Genomic DNA, 25,043 nt, shown 5'->3' on the forward strand with positions numbered 1-25,043 from the left:
GCTGCCACCACTGACAGCAAAAGCTTCTTCCCTCCTATTTCAGTTTGCCCCTTTCCCATATCCAAGACTTTTGTGTCCTTTCCAGCTTTCACCATACAGTCTGTAACACCAGACCTTAGTAAACAGCAACAGGTGAGAGAAGTCCTTATAAAACATCTCTTTATGTATTTAATCCCTTCTCTCACCCCACTCCAGCCCCAACGCAGTTTCCCGGTGCGTGCTGCAGTGGGAGCTTCTGTAGAAGGATGTGCTTCCAGAAGCGTTTTGAGATGGGTCAATTAAAAATAATGAAACTGGGAATGGCTTTTTAAGGACTGGCACAGCCAAAGCTCACACGTGGCCTTGGTGCCCTCCTTCTAGCAGGAATCATTACAAACAGCCGAGTAAGGGTTCGGCACATGGGTGTCTGTGCGTGTCCTCTCCCCTCTCTGGCCTTCCATAGCTCGGGTTTTGGCCTCGTTGCATGGCTTGTTATGAGCATAACAAAGGAAACTCCTCCTGAAGGTGGGATGGATTACAGAGTCCCTGGCGCCGTTAGCAATGGCGAAACGGTGCCCACGCGGCCTGGCGTGGAAAAGGAGAAGGAAGAGGAGAAGGACCAGACCCTGGAGCGAGGGCAGTGGAACAACAAGCTGGAGTACGTCCTGTCGGTGGCTGGGGAGATCATCGGCCTGGGAAACGTCTGGCGCTTCCCCTACCTCTGCTACAAGAACGGCGGAGGTGAGTGCGGCCCTGGTGCCACCAGCATCTCCCCGGTGACATCCCTGCCCAGCCCCAGTGCACATTTTCTTTTAGCTTGAGGCACCCTTTTAGGAGAGAAAGATGAAAGCCCAAAGTTTTTCTCAAGCTCGGTTCGGTGGCAGGTGGGGAGGGAGCTGCTGTCCCCATTTGGTGATTAATTGCTAATTGGGCTCTCCGGAAGGGAGGGAGGGCTGGGGGAAGCGGCACTTGGCTGGGAGCTGGTGGGCACTGGGGACCAGGGCTGAAATCCCCTGGCGTTAACTGGGGGCAGTCTCATGGGCCTCACTAAACTGCTTTCATCCCGGTGGCATAAAAGAGGATTAGCCGCTGTTTAGCTACTTTCACGCTGTGCTTTGCCTGGTGCGTGTTGCTTTTCACCAGGTGCTTGGGAATTTCATTCCCTTTCGAAAGGCAGCTCGGGATTGCTTGGACAGAAAAGAGGTTTCTCAGCCTTTTTTTTTCCCCTCAAAATGGGCCTGAAGCAAAGCCCCGTGAAGTGGCAGAGGCAACGAAGAGTTTGAAGTCTCGGGCAAAGTTTTCATCCTGTGAGGCAGGGGAAGGATGCACGAGACTGGGGCACAGAGGGCAGAAGTTCTTGGGGCAGTGAGGTGAAGTGAGGCCAGGCAGCAGCAGGGGCTCTGCCCTGCCTCCAGAGCCCAGCCCCGTCCTGGCACCAGATCCCTCATAGTGCATCGAGATTGATTTTAAAGGCTGCCAGGTTTTTAAAACCTGGTTTGGTTCTGTGCTCCTTGGGGAAGGCTGGTCTAGCCACTTGCTTCTCTGGTGCTTAAATAAAAGTGAGGGGCCTTTATTTAATTTCCAGTTTCAGGGCAGCTGTGGCCAGCCTGTCACCAGTGTTGCCATGCAGCTCCCAGTGACTTTTGCTGAAGCGTTTGCAGGCAGTGGTGATAACTCTCCTCAGCTTGTGCTTTGCTTGGCTCAATGCGCCGGGCTCTCCACAAAAGAGATCTGCAAAATCTGAGTTATGTAAATAGGGGCAGCCTGTCACCTTGTCTTTCTTGAGGGATATTTCCATATAGCAAAGAGTCTTACATATTTAGTACTCCATGTGAGATACCAAGGTCCTGTATAGTAGTGGGAAAAACAAAAAAACAAACAACAACAAAAAAACAACAAACAGTAAAAAAAAAGTTATTTTCACTCTCGTTCGTGCTTGCTTTTGCCTCCCATGACAGGGTCAGGCCTTCCCTGGGCAGGCTGGCCCGGCCGATTGGGAAATACTGGGGAAGCCTGTCTGGTGGTGCGGCTGCTGGCGCCGCAGGGGAAGGGGAAGGGGCTGGGGCGACACGCGGCACACCTCCCATGGGCATTGGGGTCCCTGCCACAACGTCCCACCACGTCCCTCTGGGAAAAAGGCACCGCTTTCATGGTGCTGCCAGGAAGTTCTCTCTGTGCACTTTTTGGGTCACATTTTTTGCAGAAGGGGAGGGCTGTGGCCCTGTTTCCTGACGGCGTGAGCATAGGGTGGGACTTCTGGCCCCAAAGAGCCTTCTCCACATTCATCCATACCAGCCAAGCTTCTTAATGAAAAATCTTGGATTTTGAGTTTACTTCTGCTCCAGAATTGTTATTTCTCCTGTACTCCCACCAGCCTGACCCAAGAGCCAGTTAATATCTCACTGTCTTGGAAAAGGACTAAGTGAGGGAAAGGCAAGGCTTGAGCAATTTCCACGGGGTATTAATGAACCTGGGATCATCAAGCAGCTTGTGGGGATGTCCCTCAGGCCCTGCAGGGTGAAAGCTGTTATTGCATTGAACACTAACCCTGGAGTAACCAAAAGGCTGACACATTTTGTCTTGGTGTTGACATCCAGGCCTTATTTCTCTTGTATGCTGCTTGAATCTGCCAGGTGCCTTCTTCATCCCCTACCTCATCTTCCTCTTCACCTGCGGGATCCCTGTCTTCTTCCTGGAGACAGCGCTGGGGCAGTACACCAGCCAGGGAGGGGTGACAGCCTGGCGCAGGATTTGTCCCCTCTTTGAAGGTGAGTGGGGTGAGACTGGGGGGACCCATGGGGGCTCTGTGCTCATCTTCTGCCCATCCTTGTGAATCCCAGCCCTTCCCAAAATTAAGCCAGAAAAGTTGATCCCAGCTTCCTTCTTCATGTCAGGCTCTGGCTGGGAGCTTTGCACCCAATAAAAATTCCTCCTAGCTCTAATGATGAAAATGCTCCTGGCAGTTATGCAGAACCTGAAATATACTGTTACCTTTCTAAGATGCTATGTCATTTCCCTGAGTTTGTGGAGGGCTTAAAACGTTAGTGGTGAAAGGTGTTAGCTTTCATTAACTGTCAGATCCACTTCTACCACTGTTTCAGCACAATCATCCACTCTCAAGTCACTTTCCATGATTTCTCAGGACTGAAAAGTCCCAGTTGCCTGAATTCCCTGTACCAAAACCTTGTAGATTAAGGCCCCAGGAGCTGCCTCCCAGCCAGTGGTTTTGTGTATTCATCCCACCTCAGCTGCCCTCCAAGCCCATCTGCTGGTGCAGGTTGGGTTAAAGCACCTGTATAGACAGTGGGATTTTGGGGGGGACTGACACCTCGGGTGGCTGACGTGCTGGTGCTCCTCCAGCAGCACTCACCATGCAGAGCAGAGATGAAGCTCTGAGTGAGCACAGTGGGGGACAGGCTGGGTGGCGAGGTGCTGACCCCTTGGTGAAACCTGGTCCTCAACAAGTGGTTCACCCCCTCTGGGGGCCTCCTCTCTGCAGGAATTGGCTACGCCTCGCAGGTCATCGTAGTGCTTCTGAACTTCTACTACATCGTCGTGCTGGCCTGGGCCCTGTTCTATCTCTTCAGCTCCTTCACCATCGACCTCCCCTGGGGCAGCTGCAACCATGAGTGGAACACAGGTGGGTGCGGAGGCCCTGCTGCTCCCCTGGGTCCAGGCACTGCTGAGCCCATGAAACCCCAGCTCAGGTCGCACTGCTGCCTGTAGGGGTGGGGAGCCCACAGTGACCACAGTCCTGATGGTGCTTTTGGGGATGAGGCTGCAGCCACTGAGGGTGTCGTCCTCCTTCCTTCCATCCATCATCCTGTGCTGTGTGTTAGCTACAAACCCAGGGACGGCTTACCATGCCTGCTGGAAGGAAAAATTAAATGTCATCTTCTTAATTGTCCTAGGTTTCTTGCCCTGGAGGGGACTCCTTTGGTGCATCAGTGGGACTGTACAAAATTTGTCTCTGAGTCAATGTCACTGGGTGTTGACCCTGTGGATGGACAGGGAGCGGTTTCCTCCGGTTCTCCAGTCACTGCTACTCACGCCCCCTCTCTCCCCGGGCCTCTCCCGCAGGGAACTGCATGGAGCTCCAGAGGGCGAACTCGACCCTCAACGTGACCCGCGAAAACGCCACCTCGCCGGTCATCGAGTTCTGGGAGTAAGTAAAGCACGGCCTGTACTCCTCTTCCCTCCGAGACGTGGTTGTCTGGGGCTGTGCTGGCATGCCTCAGACTTGTCCTGCCCTTATGCCTTATTGCTATCCCCCTGGACTTTTTGGGCTCCTCATTCTCACAGGCCTTGGTGATGGCCAGCTGACTCTGTAAAAAACTTTACCTCGCTGTTGCTTTACTTCCTTTGGGCCTTGACATTTCTTCTTCTCCCTTATTCCTCCTCTGTTTGTGCTGCTTCTCTCTCTGCTTCCTCTCATGTTGCTCAATTCCACCCGTGAACTCCCTTGTACAGACATTTCCTCCAGCAGTGTAGGTGAATTGCTTTATCTTCCTCATCCCCAAACTGTGGATCAGGCTTACCCAGGGTGCAAACCTCATTAAAATTAGAGTCACTACCTCAGGATATGGTGACCATTGCCTTATGGCTTGGGAATGGTTTATGTGTCTGCTGGATTATCCACTGCTCTCGTTCTGTCTAAGCACTCTGTGTGTGCAGCCCTTGACCTGCCTGGTGGCTACATCCGCTGTAACCACGCTCAGGACACAAGAACACATCTGTGAGTGTGGTGCAATCTGTGGTGATCCACCATGAAGCAGCTCTCTGTTGGGTCTTTGTCTGTATGCTTTGTAAGCTTTAGAGTATTCACCTGTTTAAGAGGAGACCTTAAAACCCTGTGAAGTATTGCAGGAGCCCATGCTGGTGATGCAGTGGGTGTTCTCTTTCCTTTGGATCTGTGCTCCTGTGTGGTACCAGCATGTTCCCAGGAGGCTGTGTCATGGTGGATGGTGACTTTTGTATGCAGGCTAATCTTCATCTCAAAAATAGAAAAAGAGGTGATGCTTTTACTTCACTGACTAATATGATAGCTATACTGAGGGGAGAAGCTCACCGAAATCAAACTTGAGTGCTGGGTTCAGCTCACATCATGGTGATATTCGCTCCCTCCTTTTCGTTGTCTTTTTCCTTTGTGCATTGGTTAGCCCAAAGTACAGAGTAGCTTGATTTCTGGCACAAAGGCACAGGCTGCAGGCGTGCGATTTCTGATGATGCTCAGCATCTCCTGGGAGAATGGGCACTGCCCAGCTCCGAGTCCTGGCTGACAGACCAAGAAGGCAGCCTCTGCTGCCACCACGAATTTCCCTTGTGAGCTGAGGCTGGCAGAGGGCTCTGCACACAGCGGCATCCCTGGGGCAGCATAGGACAAAGCCCTGGTCTTGCATCTGCCCATGAGCAGTGATCGTTACAGACTGCAAGGCGCTGGGTACATACACTGCTCCTAATGAGCTTATGGTAATTCCTTCCATAGATGGGATTTTTCTTTTCTCCTACAGTGCACTTGTATTTTTTCTTTCAACCTGCTTGCATGCAGTTAGATGCTGGCCTGCCTCAGACTGCTCCTCCTGAGACTGGCAGCTGGAAAAGTTGGTCTTCTGTGAGCATCCCTGTGTTTCTGGGGAACCAGCACACAGGACTGGAAATTTCCACTGTCTGTCCCTTTTGATGCAGCGTCTGTTCCTGCCCTCCTTGGGCAGGGGTGGAGGAGGCAAGTGTTTCCCTGAGATGCACTGACCTGCCACTGGGGTGATGGCATGCTTCTGGCTGCGGTACAGTGTCCAGTTAGTTATGGTCTGTTAGCATCCTTCCCCAAAGGTTACATAGTCCACGTGCTTAGAAGCAGGGAAAGAGCGAGATAACAACAAAATACTCAGAGGAACAGCATGATTTCTTGCGATTCCCTTCTTATCCTCTTCTTACCATCTTAGACTGTGGTTCTCCAGGAATGTGGCCTTTATTTTGGGATAATTGCAGCCTTTTACAGCAGGGCAGGCTTGTGAGCATGCTCCACATGCAGCTGCTGGGGCTCCAGCAGGTCCCTCTCTGCCTGTCTCAGGTTCAGGACTGCACCATGGTATCACTCTCAGATAAAGGGAGTAGAAATGTCTAACCCAACAGGCCAGCGCCGGAGTAAGTGCAGAATCAGGCTGGTGGTACTGCAGTAGCAGTCTACGTGTGGGGTGCTGTTTGACACCTCTGTGGCTTGCAGCTCAGAGCTGGGCCTTGTTTGTAAAACATCCTTCCTCCCTTGAGCTGTCAGGTGCTCTGGTGGTGGGGTGAGTGAGATATGGTGCTGGGAACACTGGTGGCCATCTCTGGTGACACTCAGGTGCTGTTTTCCTTCCCTCTGTGCAGGAGGAGAGTGCTGAAGATTTCCGATGGCATCCAGCATGTGGGCAGCCTGCGCTGGGAGCTGGCTCTGTGTCTCCTGCTGGCGTGGATCATCTGCTACTTCTGCATCTGGAAAGGGGTCAAGTCCACAGGCAAGGTGAGTGCTTGGCTCACGTTGAGCTCCTCCTTTGATCACAGCTGGGGTGTTTGACCCACCTGCTTCTTGTGTGTTTAGGCAAGTCCTGAAAATGCCTTTCTGAGGCAGCAGGACCCTGCAGTGCTCACTGTGCAGCACCAGGCTCTGTGCTAGAAAGGATGGGAGTGCTAGACAGAGGTGGGAGGCTTCTCAGAGCATTAACTTCCAAGATTACCTCCCACCTGATCCCTCTCCATCTGAGGCCCAGGAGAACTTGCTGTCTTTCTGCATAGTGGATGGCTGCACATTCCCTTCCCTTCTGCCACAGCATGAACAAGCAGTGTGGTTTTTGCCTCTGCTGGCAGGTGCAGATGGAAAATCTTCAAATTCATTAGATAGTTACGAAAGTAACACTGGTGATCTCAAAGCCCTCTCTGCCTCAGCATCACGGGGATATTCTTTTTGTCTTTTTGTTGGTCCCAACTCTTGCTATATTTGCTCATATTCCCCAGCAAGAGTCTCCTTTTTTTACTCACTCTGGTCACCACAGAGATATTTCTCCAAATTCTCCTAGGAAGGGTTGGTGTGATGATACAGCTCCATCCCAAGCTGCCCCATCCCTGTCTTCTCCCTCTGTTGCAGCATGTGCCGCTGTTATTTGCACTGACACCATTACTTAGTTTCTACTACTGCCTCCTGACCCATTCCCAGCCAGCAAGAGCAGATGGAAGTGAAAAGGTTTAGTCTGTTATCTACATGGTGTCTTCTCAGTGTGCTTCAAACAACATGGCATGTGTGATGGGATATAAATTGTTGCCGCATCCATTTCCATCAAGTTGATGGCATGGATGTTAGCAGCTTCTCCTACTTCCAGAATGGTCTGGAATTATGAAACATGAAGGGGAAATCAAGCAGCTTGCAGAGATGATGTTTTCTGGTTTCCATGGAGTAAAATTAGAAGAAAAGAGCAACTGCTTGCTGTGGTGGCCTAGTAAAAGAAAGCAGAGGCAGTATAATAACAGCAAATATGATACTAAGATACAGCAAACATAGTGTGGGAAGTGCTGAGAACAAATTCAATCTATTTTAGATACAAGTTCTATGTAAAATGCAGGCACTTCTTAGCTAAAAGGACAAGCGATGGTGAGATCTTACCACCTGGAAAGCAGAACCCTTCTTCTTATAGTGGAGAATCACTGCCCACTGGTCTATCAGCCCCTGAACTGACATTGCCCTGGACAGAACAGTCCTGCAGTGGTTTGCATCCTCAGATGCAGGGACTGCATCTCCCCGGGGAGCGCTCGCAGATGCAGGAGGTTGTCACAGATGGAATCACTTCGCCGAGGCATGTGGATCAGGTTCAAATAAAACCCTGGATGTTGCTGACCAGCATGTGACAGAATGATCACACTGATCCCGGCAAGGTTCCTGGTGATGTAGCTAGTGCTAACAATGCCCAAGAAATAAAAAGATTGGGTCTGAGCCAAGCAGTGAGTAATATCTCATTGGATCCAGATGTTCGTGTTGTTAGATAGAAGTTTGGCACTCTCCATCCAAGAAAACATTCTCCAAATTCAGGATGCTGGTCTCTGCAGATGTGAGTGGCTGTTGAGTGACGAGCTTAACACGCGAGTTCTTGCAGGCACACGGGGCATTACCAAGATCTGAACCGTGCACCAGAGAACAACCAGGTTGTGCACAGAGCCCCTGAAACTGCTGTGATGTAGAGATCCATCTGAGAACGTGCAGCCTGCCATCCTGGAGGAATATGCACGAAGGTTCAAAGTCAATGGGTTGTCTTTAAGATTTTTGCTTTTAATCTTGCTTTCACAAGCTGAGAAAGATTAGACTTTCATCCTGCCATATCCCAAAGCAATAATTCGGTTGTGTGGCAAGTACAGGGATGACTGTTAAACTCTCAGGACCTGTAGATTTGATTAACTGTCACTGAGAAGCTCTAAATCAGAGTCTTCTTGAAACTTTGAGATTGAAATGAGTAATGGCATTTGCTGGTGTTGAAGGATGATGTCCCTGGGCTCCTTCAATGTCCAGGATGCAGATTCAGAGGGACAGGGATGGAGCTGCTCACACAGACGTCTCAGGCAATCATGAGCCCCAGCAAGGAGGTGTTTTTCACCTCTCTCTGTGGCATTCCCCAGGACTGCTGTGATATATGCAGCAAGACACATGAAGTGCATGGAGATATTGGGGCTGTAGGCTGAGGTGATAACCTAGTAGTTTGTTTTTTCAAGGGTGGGATCTCTCAAATCCTTCTGTCCTTCCACATCACAAACCTGAGTCACCAAGTCTGTATCTCAGCTTAGACCCATTGCAGTGTCAGGTGCTTTGGGTGCTTTACTCAGATGGAGTATATCAGGGTGGGTCCAGAAGAATCTTGTTTTGATTCACCACTTGGATCCATGAGGATTATCCAGGATAAACCTAATCGTGTTGTCCAGGCAAATCACCCTCCCATTGCTGGCAGTACCTCTGCTGCTGCAGAAACTGCTGTAGCAGCGACAGACTGCCACCACCACTATGGGGTGGTGGGCTTTAGGAGGATTTGGGAACGGCTCGTTCTGGATGGATGGGCAGGCATGAGGAACAGACCATTTCACAGCATCACACATTGCAGCTCCTCTAGAGATGTGCTTTAGCTCTTTGGTGTGTAACTGCCAAAGCTGAGAAAAGAGCTGTTGGGTAGCATTACGGCGAAGGCAAAACCTTGCTCTGCACATCCACACAGGAAAAAACTGAAGGAGCAGCGTTTCTTTGCTGCCCCAGTGTGATACAACAAACTCAACTAGTGTTTGCACGGTGGTCAATCAGTCTTGAAGGTGTGGTGGCCAAGCAGAGGCATTAATGACACTACCCAAATTGCTGGTGAGGCCACACCAGCCCTCAGCTTTGGTTTTAACTGTGTGGGAAACAGGCCGCAGTGTGGTGTTGTAGCACACTACAGCAATTATCCTGAGTAGTCCTGAAAACTCCTCATTTGTCCCCAAACAGGAGGTTACATTTATGTTCTGTGCGTGTGACTCAGCCCTGTAATCAGGGTGGGGGCGTGCAGGTCCTCTGCTGATGCACGCAGGGATTGCTGCTGCCTTCCGTGGAGCTGCTCCAGTGACTGCTGATAGCCTAGCTCATGCTCTGTGTCTCTCCTAGGACTAGAAAGGTCTTCTCTGGCTCCAGAAGCACCATGCCACGACCCAGGTTTCCTGGGCACATTCAAAAATGTATTTCTTCCCACTGCAGGCTAAAGCAAGGCGCTTGGTGCGCTCACACCTGTCCTCTCATCCTCCTCCCAGGTGGTGTACTTCACGGCCACGTTCCCGTACCTCATGCTGGTGGTTCTGCTGATCCGGGGAGTCACCCTGCCCGGGGCATCCCAGGGAATCCTCTTTTACCTTTATCCAGACCTCAGTCGCCTCGGGGACCCCCAGGTAAGGACTGTGGGGAGCCAAATGGCTGAGCTGTGCTTGCATGGATGCCTGGGGCTGTCCTCTTCACCTCTTTTTCCTTTTCATAGAATCCTAGAATCAATCATTAAGGTTGGAAAAGACCTCCAGGATCATCAGGGCCAATCACCAGTGTCACCCACTAACCATATCCCCAAGCACCATGTCTAGCCTCTCCTTGAACACCCCCAGGGACAGTGACTCCACCACCTCCCTGGGCAACCCGTTCCAATGCCTAACCAACGCCTTCTCGCTCCTTTTCTTCCAGTTTATTCTGTCTATCTCCTCTTTCACCCTGCTGGGCATAAGGCAGAGCTGAGATATGGGTAGATACTGTGGGTCCCCATGCTCCCTCACCCTCAGCCTTCACCTCTCCCTTTCCTGTATTTTCTAGCCTGAGCTGGGTCTGAACTACCCAGTGGCATGGGCTGAGGTGGCAGATTAACCCCTCTGTGAGAGCAGTTCCAGCTGAACCCCCCCATTTCTTGAGGAGACCCCTGTGCTGCTGCAGCACTGCGGCACATGGGGAAGAGGAGGAGGATGGCTCTGTGCACCCTTGGGGCCTGGCTGCCCTCCTCGCCTCCCCGTCCCCATCGAGAAATTGCTGCCTGCAGAAACAGAGGGTCGGCACCCGATGTTAATCTCTTTGGGACAAGTTCTTCCACGTTAAATCCTGGCTCCAGCTGAGCTGCTGTACCAGCCTTTGTGCGAAGGTGTTTCCAAAGGAGATTAAAGGGTGCCTGCCTGGAAAATAGGCCAGCAAAACCCCTCGTAACCCTGTTAACTCTTCCTGCTCTCACCCCGCTGCTGCCTTCGGTGTTAATTTTGCAAGCAGGGGCATCTCCAGCTGACCCTGCCCTGCCTGATGTGAGGTGCACAGGAGGGTCCCTGGGGTGGGGGTGTGCCAGGGCTGCTGGGCACCCCTGGCCTTGCTGGTGCCACTGGTGCGGTGCGGCTCCGGGTGATCCAGCTTGACGTAGGGCGTCCCATCTGGGGAGCTAAGCGCCAGTTTCCGCTTTGCAGCTGAAGGTGGTCTGCTTTGTGTCATTTGTGCAGTGCTCAGAGCTCCTGCTCAGCTTTCTGGCAGTCGCTCTCTGGCCAGCTGTGTGCCTGAGCAGTGGCTGAAAAGCTTAATTTTGCAGTGCTGGCTTCCCTCGCGCTGTCTCCCCTTGCCCGTGGGGAGGAGGTGGGTAGGACAGCCCTTCCTTTCTGGGAAAGTGCAGCACGGTTGGAAGGGGCTTTTCCAAAACACCCAGGAGCACGAGGACAGGCCAGTGGTAGCACTGTGTGTGTGGCTCCCTTTGTATTGATGTTGTATGAGGGCTTTCTGCACCGAGATGCCATTTTCGAGTGGTGCTCCCCAGATTACACAAAGCCCCGTGGTCTTTTTGGCTGCGTCCCCCAGGGGACAGCACTGAACCCCTCCGGGCACGGCGTGGTCTGCTGCTGCTCTGTCCCAGTTACAGCCTGACCTTTGGAAGCACGGCTTCCTTCCAGCCTGGGTGGATGTGGTTGTGCTGTGACCCCTCAGCACACGAGCTCTGCTCCCTCCTCCCCGACACACCACAGATGCCATCATTCCCTGACCAGTGCTTTGTTTCTGGGGAAGAAAAGGTGGATTCAGTAGCAGTGGTTGCCCTCATATACTGTGGTTTATTTGTCTTACCAAGCCAGGTAGCACAGCTTGTGGTTTCTCCTTTGTTCCCCCATCGGGGAGGGAAGGTAAGGGTGAGTGCCCCGCGTGTGCACCGTGCAAGGGCAGCACGAGCCTGGGCCAAGTCGATGATAATTGATTTGTGCCCACAAGGCAGCAGGCTGTGGTTGTTTACCCGCAGTCCTGGAAAAAGGCAAGGTTCTGCAGTTCCTGGGGAGGGGTGTTGGAGGTGGGAAATAAAAATAAAAATAAGCAAAATAAGCTCTTCGATCTGAGCCTTGTGATAAGGAGTCTTAAGGGGAGGTTTAAGCGAAGGGCGAACGATGCACAAGGGGACAAAAGGGTAACTGCTTAAAAGTATATGAAAACATATGTCAAAAGAGGGGATGAATTATTTAGCAGGTTCTACTAGGGGAGAAGGAGCTGAGATGTGATGAAGTGTCAGTGTGTGGAAATCATTGCTTATCACCTGCCCAACGACCTTGGACAGAAGTGTGAAATCCTGCGCAGGAGAGCTGATTGATAATGGTCTCTGCTGGCCATAAAGTCTGAAACTCCCTAAATCTTCCCGCACCTTCACCTTCTCACTTTATAAAACGTTTGTAATTAAAACATCAGATGCAAAATATTTGATGTATAGGAAGAGCGGATTATACGGAGAACCTGCTAACCAGAAGTTTTGCATATTGGAATCCAATTCTGCTGAAATACAAGCAGATAACAGCAAAACCACCGGAGAGAAAATTGATTTTGAACGGTATGTCCCAAAATTAAAATCCCCCCTCCACGCCCCCCCCCCCCCAAAAAAAAGCAACCTCATGTATATATTTTAAAGTTGCATAATATTTAGTATTTTTGTGTTAGCATGCTAGCCAATTACCAAGTCAAAATCTTTTTCCCCCTCCCTGACTGCATTTTTGGAGCTCCAGAAACTTCCTACGTTTTTCATAGTTCAGGCTGTGGTTTAACAGAAAGGGGGGGGCTTGGGGTTTTTCACCACTTCCACATTTGCTCGCTCTGCCCTTCACAAGGAGCCTTGTGGCAATTTTATCAATTGTTTATTTCAGTGAGATAACACCGGGGACTTCCTGATGTGATTATGGAGGGAGATGCACAGCGTGATCCACTAGCAGGAGGCTGAAATGAGAGGAATTCAGACTAAAAATAAGCGTTAAGTGTGAGAAACTTGTCATTGGAGCAGCTTTTCTCCAGTGCTGGCAGGCTGGCCATCGCTCGATGCTTTTGTACCATGACCAGACACCAGTGTTATGGACAGGCTTGGGGGGAGAGCTGAAGGGCTTGGTGCAGAAAGTGCCAGCAGTGTGCTTGGGCTTGCTTGAAAGAGAAGAAATATAATGGTCTCGTTTTGCTCTGGTATCAGTCACAAGTGTTTTTGGCTAAATTTCATTGTGTTTGGTGAGTGAGAACGAAGGGGTAAAATTCCCCAGCCCCTGAGCATCTCCCTCTCTGCACAAACAGCGAGTGCTTCTCACAACATGCCCAGGACCTCCCACTCTTGTTTTCCCCCTGCAATTTCCAGAAAACACGCTGTCTTGCTGCGTGTGCTTGTGCTTTACCCCGAGAGCTTCAGAAAGCCTGTGTGTAATGTAATGACGGAGCAATCTTTACAGAGCCACTTCCCCTGTGGCCCCTGGGGCCAGGAGGCAGCGGCAGGGCCAAGGACTGCTTGATCGTGGGCCCCCCAGCCATGGGAAGGGGTCAGAGTCCCCAAACCCCTTCCAATTCAGCCCCCTCCTGCTGCTGCTCCTCTGCCAGCGAGAGCCGCTGCTTCCCAGCAAGAGGGGAAGGCGACTGCGGGCCTGCTAAATATTATTTGTTCCCCTTATTTGTTTCCTTTCCCAGCAAGCCTTTAACTCAGCTCTGCACGCCCATGCCGTGCTGCTGCCGGCCCCCCACGTCCCCTTTCTGAAGGCAGCGTGTTTGTCTTCGGGCAGAGCCACAAAGCCTGGGGGCCAGGAGCATCCCTCGCCCCGCTGCACCCCCCAGGGTGGGCAGCTGTGCTTTTTGGGATGAACCACAACCTGTTGTGTTTTCTTGCAGTGTTTAAAGGAAGCCCAGCAGTGGGGGAGCTCCCCTGGGTGCAAAAAGTCGGTCAGCAGGGTGGGTGCAGGAGGTCGGGGCAGGCTGGTGGGGTGTCGTGGGGACCCTGAGTGCCCAAGTGCCAATCCTGGAGGTCGGAGGAAGGCAATAATCTGGGAAGAGGTGCTCAATGTGCTGCAGGTGGAGGCTTACCTGGCTTTGGCCCTGGGCGTGCTCTGTGCTGAGTCCCCGATGGGGGCAGCTTGGCACTGGGCTTCAGCAGGATTTTGCTCTGCAATGGTCTGTGTTATTATCTGTAAGTGCTCTGAGGTCTTCCTGAGGAAGGATCTGTCTCAGTACAGGGGGCTATTAAATTCTAGCACATATAATAAAGCGAATATTGCTGAGAAAATTAAGGGAGGAAGGAAAATGTCCTCTGATAGGCCATAACTACCTTGGATAACTGCAGCTCAGGTGTGAAGGCTTTGCTTAAAAACAGAGAGTAGGAGGTTATTACAGACTGGAGTAAACAACATGTTCAAGGAAATTGAATTATGAATTAAATAAACTGGATGGCTTAGAAAACTGCAGACAGCAACCACATCAAAATACCCAGGCCGCCAATGTGCTGGCGAAATCTGAACCACGGGGCGAGCTTCTCCAGTTGCTTCGGGAGCGGCGGTCAGAGAACAGCAGCAAGATTTTCTGCAGGGGAAGGAGAGAGCCTCCTGCGACCCCATCAAGCCCCTTCAGTCAGAGTGGGAATATTAAAATAATGGGAGGATGCTGATCAGCAGTGTGGGATGGAGGGGGGGGGGTCCTGGAAGGACTGAAATGAGCATTTCTCTGAGACACAGCAGGGAGGGGACTGAGCACAGCTTGGGTAGGGCAGATTTGGGCTGTTGTTTCCAGGGGTGGCTGCTGTGTGTGGCCCCCATGAGCCTGCAGGGCTGGGGGGAGAGCAGTGCTTCTCATGAGGAGTTTGAGGAGGAGGCTGGATGAGAGGTGGGCTGGGGGCTCTTCCAACCCCAGGTCCTGCGTTGTGCTGCTCAGCTCCATCACAGGTGGGTCAGGAGCACCCATGGCATCAGTCCTGGTGGAGCCTCTCAGCCCTCAAGGAATTTAGGAACTGCCAAGGGGCTGGGAAGGAGGGAAAGGTGACTGGTCAGTGAACAAGAACCTCAGTGGCCTCTTAAAATAGGAAATAAAACCGCGTACAGCCTAGGCTGGTGTTCACGGTTATGCTGGTTATGGACCATAAGCTCCACAAGCCACATTTAGCTTTATTTACACTGGTTCATGTGCTGCCTTGCCTCAGGTGGGAACAAGTGCTGAGGCAGGCCCCGCACTCCCCACAGATATCCCCTCGGATATGCACCCCAGGGGTGTTGTGTTGGAAGGAGCAGGCAGCAGAGCAGGAGCCTGCAGACCCCAGGCTGGTCTCTGCCACACGTCAGGGGCATTGCTGGCTGTAGAAAGCAGCCTCTCCATGAGCCACAGAGCTAATGAAGCTCGCTGTCTTGGTATTTGACTTCTCCCATGTCTGGTAAAGCACCATTTCTTTTCCTGCCCTTGGGATGTCTCTCGTGTCTCTTGCTTGTGTGATTTGTCTGATATTTAACACTGGTTGACTGTTCCTCCCTGCAGATTCCCTCTCAGAGGGGATGCTGAGTCTTTCCCGTTCCCTGGTTGCTGTGAAATTCATAGGTAGTTGGTTTCTTTGAGGCTTCTGCCCACTGTTAAATCTGTTCGAAACTGGGCAACTGGGTCTGATGTTGTAGCAAGGGCAGGGGGGCACCATTTGACAGCAAAAGTCTTGTAAAACCCAATAAATGAAACTAAAAGGGCTTCAAAAAAAAAAACACAAGAGAGGGGGATTCAAGTTAGAATTTGATGAAAACAAAACAAAACACAGAGCCCTAGGAAGGAACAGCAAAATAAAATAAAAAAAAAATAAACCTAATAAAACTTTCTGCCCTATCCCATGAAAAGATGCTTACATTATTGATGCAAAGGTGTCAGCTGGGCCAGCCCACATCAGTGCGTTTCTGTGCCCCAAAAAGCAGCAGAAAAGCAAAGGCCATGCCCTGGCTGCCCACAAGCACAATGATTCTTTAGGAATTATTTATAAAAAGCAAAACAAAATGCCCCATTTATTCCCAATGCTTTTGAAATGCAGTAACGAGCTAACATTTTGGTCTCTAAACCTGCGTCCCTATTCCACCCCTCTAAAACAAGTAAAATTCACTGAGATCAATGACTTTTTCCAAATCCTCGTGCCCGGAACTAACTGTTCCCGTCCAACCTCATTGTCTGCCTCTTCCCATTCTACAAACCAAAGGCGTGATCTGACTCCCTGTGACTGACGAGAAGAAGGTAGGGCTGAACATTTCCCAAGCTGCTTGCAGGACAGCCGGGGAAAGCGGCTTCCCCATCCTGCTCTAGCTGCTGGCACTGCTGGCTCATGCACCCCATTGCCCCTTGGGACACGAGGCCGTGGATGGCAAGGTACAGGTGTTACTTGGAGCCACCGAAACCATTGCAGTGCTTTCTGTTGGCTTCTGCTCTCCTCAGGAGACGTCTTAGGGCCCTGAGCAAGGCAAGTGTTTGAGGACTCACCAGCACTGCTGCTCCACCTGGAGAGTCTTTGCATTAAGCTTGTCCCCATAACAACTTCCTTCTGCTCTCCTTTCCTGACTGCCTTCCCTCCTGTCTCTAGAAGGTGGCTGCACTTCAGCACTGATTGAATGATTGCCTTATCTCTATTTTATAAACCCTCCAGGAAGAAAGATGTTAGACAGTGGAGGGGTTAATTAATAACCTTTGTCACTGCTTCGTTCCTCGCTGTTGGCTCCTGCTTTTGCTGCTCTCTGCAGAAGACGGTGGCTGTGGCTGCAGCAGTGACTGCACACAGCAGGGCTTTCGAATCAAATTTGGCACTGACAAATGTCAGCCTCCAAGCACCGGGACATGCTCTTGACAGAGAGATCGCAGTGGAGTTCAGAGGGGCTTCATGGCACTAACATCACTCTTGTATTTGCTTTTAGGAGCTGTCTTGGGCAAACAACTCTGTCTGTTTCTTATACTCCCCTCCTGTCTGGTTAATTTGCTTTTACATTTTGGATCCTTTAAAGTTAGGTCTTGGAGCAAAGGGCCACCATCAGCATGTACCTGTGCCACCCAGTGGGAGACCAGGCCTGCCCAAATCGTGTCCCCTTTCTCTGCTGGCAGTGAGGGCTCCTTCAGCTCTCCTGAACAGCATTCACCCAGTCTCTCACTCCAAGAGACTCTGGAGAATCACAGTTCTCTGCAGATTTGTCTGAGGAAGACAGAGATGATGATGAAGAGCTGTATGTGCCGTGGGTTTGCAGGGCTCTGGCTGCGTCCCTTCCCCTTGGCACTCTTATCACCCCCAGGGCGCTTCACAGAGCACGGGAACTCTTGGCACTGTGTAGCCTGTTCCTAGCAAGGGCTTGTCCAAGCGCTGGGTATTGCTGACCACCCCAGCACTGATCTTCCTGCTGCTCATGGTGGCCCCGGGGGCTCTGCCTCCTCCCATCAGTGCAGTGTCTGCGCTCTGTGCTGGCCTTGTCTTCTCACCTGTGTTTGCATCTCCCTTGCAGGTCTGGATGGATGCAGGCACTCAAATCTTCTTTTCGTATGCAATTTGTCTGGGATGCCTGACAGCTCTGGGCAGCTATAACAAATACCATAACAACTGCTACAGGTAACTGGAGCATGGCTCTGCTGCCTTGAGCCTTCCCCTCCCTCAACATCAGCACAAATAGGCTGGTGAGCTGCTGGAGGCTCCTGGCCTTTAGAAGTGCCTTGCTTTCCATTTCTACTCAAGGCATAAGGACACTTTTTCCACGTGTTTTTTCCTCAAATCCAGTTTTCTGTGCTTTGTACCCAAGGGGAATGCCAGGAACTTTCTGTCTGTATCACAGATGACAAATTCCCTCTTCCACACTGCATAAAACCCATCAGAGGCAGATCCTCTTAACTGGCTTTGTGACCCCACACCATGATGTCCCCTATTTACATAGGTGCTGAAGCAGAGCTGTCAGACCAAGTGGCTCTAGACTGGAGTCCTTCCACCTTGCAATTTATCCTCCCAAGGTTCATTTGGACCTAGTGTCTTGCACAGCTATCAGTGCTCTGGGTGCCTACATGCTATCTGTGGTCTGTATATAAACCTGCAGGTGTGACTCCTGTTTCTTGTGTGCTCTGCCCATGCTGAGCAGCCCTCCAACAGGGATCAGTCAAAAAAATAGTGTGAGAGGAAGAGCTCAGAAAACCGACCTGCCTCCCTTCTCACCCTTTCTCTGCTGGCCATATTGCTCTTAGTACTGGGTTCTCCCCACACCTTTTAAATTCAGATTTGTTGTCCTTGCTGTGGAAGGTCCTGGCAAACCACCATGTGGTCCTAGCTTGGCATCTTTCTCTTCGCCTTAGAAGTTAACACCTGCTGTAGGGAGGCGTTAGCCCACCCTCTCCAGCAGCGGGGCTGGGACCTCTCTTCCTTTTCGTGTCCCTTCTGTCAGGTGGGTGCAGTTCTCAGAGAGAAAGCTGTGGGAAGAGAAGAGAACAGATTGACTCTGGCCTGCTGCATGGCCTTGGGCATTATCTGTGTGCATTTCCAGTCTGGTTATGTGACACGGAGGGGCTGCTGAGCAGCAAAGTTGTAAAGAGGCTCACACAGAGGCCATCTCCAAGTTGGCACCAAAGAGCAGGGGCTGTTTCTCGTTCTCTGGGATGATAAGGGACATCACCAGATCTCTCCAGCTTCCTTTAGGGTGAAAATCTGGGGTCTCCTTTTTGCTCTGGCCATTTCCCATGTCTCACTCCCCAGCATGATGCCCCTTCCCACCTGCCAGGTGACTGGAGAGCACCTTCCAGCCCATGCTTTTCCAAGGAGGCAAAGACCTCATACATACATCTGGGAGAAAGAGGGAAGGAACACTAGGAAGGAAGAAAAAATATGTGAAATAAATGCAAGTTAGTGTAAAATGGTGTTAAGTGATGGGCAGTCCTTGACCATGCAAAGTGCTGTGGTTTGGGAGGAATAATCTGAGCTACACGTGTGGTGTGGGGGTTCTGTGTGAACTCTGCTTTATCTCCAGAAATGTTTGCAGACCGTGACTAGCTCTAGTTCCTGTGCAGGGAGGAGCGTGAAGCCCCCCAGATGCTAAAGATCTACAGAGTGGCAAAGAAAATCACACTGGATTCGCCGAGTAGCGTTTAACAGAGTCAGAGTAGGCCATGAAATGCCGGAAGGGTGTGTTCAGTTTAGTGCAGACTATTTTGGAAAGACGCTGCAAATGTTAGTGTTGTCCCCAGGGCTGCCGCCACAGGAGGCCCGGGGAGACTGGAGCATAAAAAAGAATTGGATAGATAAGCAATGTTTAGTTTAACAAGTAGATGGATGGGAATGAGATGAAACAGAGACAAAAGGGAATAGATCAGAGGAAATAAATTGGATGGCTCTGTTCATCTTTTCCTCATAATGCGAGGACCAGGAGATATCTAGTAGCGCTGAGAGCCCAGAACATTGTAACTGGTCTGAGAAATCTATTAAGGAAAAATAAATGCCCCCCTCTCAGACAGAAATAATCTCTGGCACTCTCCCCCACAGGAGGGATCAGAAGAGAGAGAGGGAAAAAAAAATTAGGCGTTTAGATGTGCAGCAAGTCTATCTCATGGGTCAGTGCCCAGGGTGGGGTGTGGGTCACCCCTGGCCCCCTGGCTGATGCTGTGCCCCCTCCTCCAGGGACTGCGTGGCCCTCTGCTTCCTCAACAGCGGCACCAGCTTCGTGGCCGGCTTTGCCATCTTCTCCATCCTGGGCTTCATGGCAGAGGAGCAGGGGGTGCCCATCGCCGAGGTGGCCGAGTCAGGTGAGTGGGGCCGTGGTGGGGTCATGGGGGGGCTGCTGGCTGTCCCCGGGGCCAGGTACTCGCCCCGGGCTGAGTGTTGTTGCACTGCACGTCCCCATCTTGGTGGCCTCCCAGCCCTCGCAGCAGTGATGTGGCTGTGGCTTGCTGTGCCTCCGTTCCCTTCCTGCCCTCAGGACCTCCTCTGCACCGTGAGGAGCTTGGGTTTTCTGCATGGCTCGTGGCCGTGTGGTCCTGCACCAGCCGTGCCGTGTCGCTGCCTGCTCTGAAGCCCTTCTCCCCGCAGGGCCTGGCCTGGCATTCATCGCCTACCCTCGTGCTGTGGTCATGCTGCCCTTCTCCCCGCTCTGGGCCTGCTTCTTCTTCCTGATGGTGGTGTTGCTGGGACTGGACAGCCAGGTAAAGGCGCAGGTCCCCTGTCCCTTCAGGACGGGATTGAACTTGGCCGGTGGGAGTGCAGGGGGTGCTGGGGAGGAGGTGCGGGATGGGCTGACAGAGGTGGGGTCTCTGCTCTCTGCAGTTCGTCTGCGTGGAGAGCCTTGTCACAGCCCTCGTGGACATGTACCCCACCATCTTCCGCAAGAAGAACCGCCGGGAGACCCTCATCCTGCTGGTCTCCGTCCTCTCCTACCTGGTCGGGCTGGTGATGCTCACCGAGGTATTTTGGGCTCAGACCACCCGCATGGTGCTCACTGGGGGCCTGGCGGGTGGTGGGGTTCATGCTGGGGCCACGTGCTCACCGGTGAGCCCCATCCTGCTGCCTGGTGCCTGGGGGAGGCTGCCCTGCCCTGCCCTTCCCCAGGGCATTCACATTTTTGCTTCCAGCCCTCAGCCCTTGTGCCAGTTACAGCCCTGACAGCTCTCCTGCCAGGACTGATAATTGGAGCTCTGGCCAGCCAATATTTTGGTTATAGATTTATCTCTATATGAGCCAAATCTTTACTGCTTTGGCCTGTTGCATGGTTCGGGGAGAGCCTTTGTCCTTCTCTTCCCTCCTGTATAGACCTAGGTGGAAAATGGATGGAAAATCTAGTGTGACTGAGCATGTCTTGTATCTATTACACTGTTTTCATGTATATTCCCCTTGTGATTATTTGCCTCAGAGTTAAAACTGTTCTGCTCTAAGACCTTTGACTCCTCCTGGCAGTCTGTGTATCATGGGGTTGGTGCTGCCACGATGCCCTTTACAATTTGCATCTCCTGTGTTCAGAGGACAGCTTTTTCAAAATTTTGCCCGAATAATGTTTCACCTGCAGCCTTGTGCCTGGATGAACCTTCAGGCCCAGTTTGTAGACTGGTTTGTGGCACTGGGTAGTGGAAACACCTGTCTTGTCCTAAAATACCCCCACAGTCTCTGACGGCCACTTCCCCTCTCCTGTCCTGCCCTGGGCTGAAGGGCTGCAGAGGCTCCTGGCAGCAGGGAGCCTCCTAGGGCTGCCACGTCTCCATCAGGCCTTGGGTACAAGGGATGTGGCTTTGCTGTCAGCTCAGACGGTGCCCCAGTTAGAGGGAGGTGCCCGCAGCTCTGGGGAAGATGCTGAGTTCATTTCCTGCTCTGGCTGGAGCTCCTGGCCTGTGCCTGACTCCTTTCCCCTCTCTCCCTCCCCACCTCGCCTCGCTGCCCGCTTGGCCCTTCCCAGGGTGGGATGTATGTCTTCCAGCTCTTTGATTACTATGCTGCCAGTGGCATGTGCCTGCTCTTTGTGGCCATCTTCGAGACTCTCTGCATCGCCTGGGTCTATGGTGAGTATGGACCGGGAGGGCCCCCAGATCTGCTCTCTCAGTCTGCTTTCCCCATCCTCAACGTGACGGTCCGTAACTCCTCTTGGCAAGTGCTTCGCAGTGCAAGGCAGCCCTCTAAACATATGCTTTGGTGAACATGGACTCAGCTGTGGGGGCTTCCTCACAGCAAAGCCCTGGGGGATCTGCTTGGCAGATATCCCCAGTGTGTTCCTACGTGCCCCTGCTTTTGAGGCCCTCCTTCCCTGGGGATGTGGAGCTGGTTGTGAAGTGATTTCCCACCCTGTGCGTACAAGCATCTGATATTCCCCCAGCATTTTTGAGACACCTCTCTCAGTCCTGATATTCACAAGAGATGGCCACACTCTTCCTCAGGGAGCTCCCCAGCAGGGTTTTTGGCTATGCTGAGGTTACTGCCTCATCTTCTGGGGAGCTCCCAAATGGTGGTGAAGCAGGGACTCCACTCGCCATCCTCCCTGGGACACACAGACCCTGCTGCCCTTGTTCCTGGTGGCAGTGAGGCATCCATCCTTCCCTTCTTCTACAGGTGCTGAGCGTTTCTACGATAACATTGAAGACATGATCGGTTACCGGCCGTGGCCCATCATCAAATACTGCTGGCTTTTCATCACTCCAGCAGTTTGCATGGTGAGAGCCCACGGGAAGAGGTGTGGGGAGGGAGATGGGCAGAGCCTGGTGCCTCTGAGATATACGTACATATATATGGAGGTGTGTGCATATATGTAGAGGGTTGTGTAGCCTGTTCTTCTGCACATGTTTGTGACATTTGGGGTCGGGTATGGGGCTAAGCAATGGGCAGAAGGGCCCAGTTTGAACAGTGACAGATGTGTCTACTGCTGGGACGAGCTCCTTGGGGCTGTGCATGGGGACTGCCCTAGCAGAGCTGTTTTGACTGGTGTCTCCTCTGTTGCTGTCCCAAGGAGCTCTTGGTTACTATAAAACTTTGCAGGTGTGGAGCCTCCAGGAAGACATATTTTCACTAACAGTTGATTTTCTGGCACTTCTCCTCTTGGTTTCTTCCACCCTGCCAGGCGACCTTCTTGTTTTCTCTGATCAAATACACCCCACTGACCTACAACAAGAAGTACGTGTACCCGTGGTGGGGTGACACCCTGGGCTGGCTGCTGGCCCTCTCCTCCATGGTGTGCATCCCTCTCTGGATCGTCTACAAGCTCTCCACCATCAAAGGTTCCCTCAGAGAGGTGAGGCTGATGCGCTGGGATCAGGGCTGTGCTGCCGCGGTGAAGTCCAGCCTTGCAAGGTTTTTTCTTTGTGTGTGTTGTGGGTTAATTAGTAAGGAGCCTGGAATAAATCAATTGAATGAGTTCATTGCTACAGTGAAACTGTTGGTTTTATTGAGTTCTGCCTGGCTGCAGGGCTGCTCCAAGCTGGCTGTTGCCTCTTGGTGTCCTTACTTTATTGCTTTTGTCTCTCTGCAAGCACCATTAGGAATAAACTCATTAGGTGGTGAGGACAAAGATGGTCTCCAGTGCCTCAGCTCAATTTGGAGGCTGCCATTGACTGCAGCCAGGAGTCTTGCTCCAAGAAAATCCACAACCCTGCCTGTTCTCTGCCTCCTGCATGTGCTCGGGAATGGGTTGTGATAGCTGGCTGAATGCATGATAACCATGACTGGAAGGGGAGGGTCCAGGTCACCTTTTGCCCTTGTGGCCATACTCAATGCTTGCCTTTGCCTTCCAGAGGCTCCGCCAGCTCACCTGCCCACTTGAGGACTTGTCTTCCAGGCCGAGCACGGGACTGCCCCTTCCCTCCACCAGATCAAGCCTCCTGATGCTGACAGAGCTGGAATCTCACTGCTAGGACCTGTGCGGCTCTCCCTCCCTCCCCCCAGGACGGTTTCTGTGCAGCCTTTACTACCTGTCGGAAAACACAAGGATTCTTCACCCACCGAGGAGAGAGGGATTTCTGGGTTCTGCTCCCTTCCCTGGAAGATTTGAAGGGCTGAGGGAGAGGCTGCCATGGAGATGGTTTGTGTGGAGTTCGGAATGCACCTTAATCCTCTCCCTAGAGAGGGCTCTGAAGGGGCAGATCAAGCACCAGTGGTGTTCCTGAGCATCCCCAGCCTTCTGGTAGGCAGAAAGGAAGGACTGATCATGGAGTGGAGAGTGCCAGAGAGTCTCAAAGCTGTGGCTCTGGTCTGGACTTTGGGAGCTTCTCCGTTAATTCCATTAAATCCTTGTATTTCCCCTCTAGATACACTCTGTCTCAGTTTTGTCTGACCTGCATCCACTGCTAGGGCACGCCTGGTGGGCTGTTAGTGCAGCTGTGCCGGGCGTCCTGGTCTGCATCTCTGTTGCACTGGCACATTTGTACAGCAGCATGGCCAGAGAAGAGGAAGCTTGGTCAGGGTAGGAGGGGAAACGGGGAACATTGATTAGGAGGCCTCTGTAAGCAGCATGCTTGGGGTTCTTAGGTGGAGAGCGTGGTGCCACCTTCTGCTGGAGCCACTGCCAGCTCCCAGCCAAAGGAGTCACCTGGCTGGGGAGTCACTGGGGCCTGAGAGAGGTGTGTGGGCTGGCGTTTCTTCACGCAAGTGAAGGACCACGGCAAACTGCCCCTGGCATCTGCAGGTCTAGGCAATTTCTGTGCTGACTGGCTTCGAGGTGCTCTGCAGCCAGTTATTTTGTTTTTCCTGCGTATGGAAAAAGGGCTGCATGGCTGAGACAGGACCTGTATGTTATGTCAACACTGCCGCTAACAGGGCCCCTCATTTCCACAAAAAAAAAAAAACAACAAACAAACCCACCACGCATCAGAGAGCTGCTGTTTTAGATGGTGTAGCCTCAGCATCTGAGGAGGGCAGCCAGAGGACACGTAGCCCTGGGAAGCTGGATGACTCTCGGGTAACCCTGAGGAAGCCGGAGCCTAGGAAGAGCTGAGTGAGTGAGCAGAGCTCGTCTTTCCAAAGGATCCATGGACACTGGTGGGCACCACAGGTATGGCCCGGTCTTCTGGAGCACCCATCACGGGGAGAGGAATTAAAACAATCCACGCAATTAGCCACCAGGTGGCCCCAGGACTTCACCTACTGCTGGCAGCAGAGCAGCGAGGTGCCAGGCTCGGTCCCTCCTCGGGCAGGCTGGTGGCACTAGGAGAGGTGGCCGGGTCTCCACATCACCTGCTCCTTGCTGCAAGGAGCTGAGGAAGAGGAGATGCTCCAGCTCCCTGCCTGATAGGGCTGGGGCCATGGGGCTCCTGGGCAAGCATGAGGTGTAGGTGGTGTATGGGTTTCTGCAGAAAAGGGTGCAGGAAGGGTTGGAGAAGACTCTTTCCTTTGGCACAGTGTCAGCTCTTGCCTTCCACACATAGCCAGCATATAGATAGTTGTCTGTGGGAGGCAGTGCTGATTCCTGTGCTCTGGGGGATTTCTTCCCTGCCCTTCTGCAAAGATGACGATTGACCACAGCCAGCAATTGGCAAAAACCCCAAATCTGTCTCAGAAACCAGTCTCCAAAGCAGATCAGGAGATCCTCTGAGCTGAGTGGCTCTTGGGCTCCTCCTGCATGGCTGGTGTCAGGCAGTTCACCAGTGGTAGGACCAAGGAGGGGATTTTCCCTCAATCATGATGATGGGGGCCCTTCAATCCCTGCTGCCTGTCGACATTTTCCAAGCTGATGCTCTGCAGTCAGCTCCCTCCCACAGGGACCACGCTCCTCCCAGCTGTGGCACAGATGGCTTTAGCCTCCTAAGGACCTACAGGTTGGTGCTCATCTGTGAGCTGAGGGTCAGGAATCATTTAGAAACCCGGGAAAAGGCC

The 25,043-nt window shown here is 52.2% G+C and overlaps 1 protein-coding gene across 2 annotated transcripts; it reads left to right on the forward strand.

Moving 5' to 3' along the window:
• Positions 1–491: 491 nt before the first annotated feature.
• On the forward strand, positions 492–23,086 carry LOC311221153 (sodium- and chloride-dependent GABA transporter 2; the record flags this gene model as incomplete). 2 transcript variants are annotated; one of them, XM_084304967.1, is made up of 14 exons in its annotated part: positions 492–720; positions 2,613–2,747; positions 3,479–3,619; positions 4,060–4,144; positions 6,349–6,481; positions 9,769–9,903; positions 17,236–17,339; positions 19,383–19,507; positions 19,791–19,903; positions 20,025–20,162; positions 21,145–21,247; positions 21,792–21,892; positions 22,297–22,467; positions 22,967–23,086. In XM_084304967.1, 14 exons carry the CDS (start codon positions 510–512, stop codon positions 23,084–23,086), a joined length of 1,815 nt encoding a protein of 604 aa, XP_084161093.1. The 2 variants fall into 2 exon arrangements, with proteins under 2 accessions (XP_084161093.1, XP_084161092.1); XM_084304966.1 differs by lacking the exons at positions 2,613–2,747; positions 3,479–3,619 and having other exon boundaries at positions 510–720.
• Between the last annotated feature and the right edge of the window lie 1,957 nt (positions 23,087–25,043).

This window comes from Netta rufina (genome assembly GCF_964035555.1).
Source record: "Netta rufina genome assembly, chromosome: 1".
Classification (NCBI taxonomy): Eukaryota; Metazoa; Chordata; class Aves; order Anseriformes; family Anatidae; genus Netta; species Netta rufina.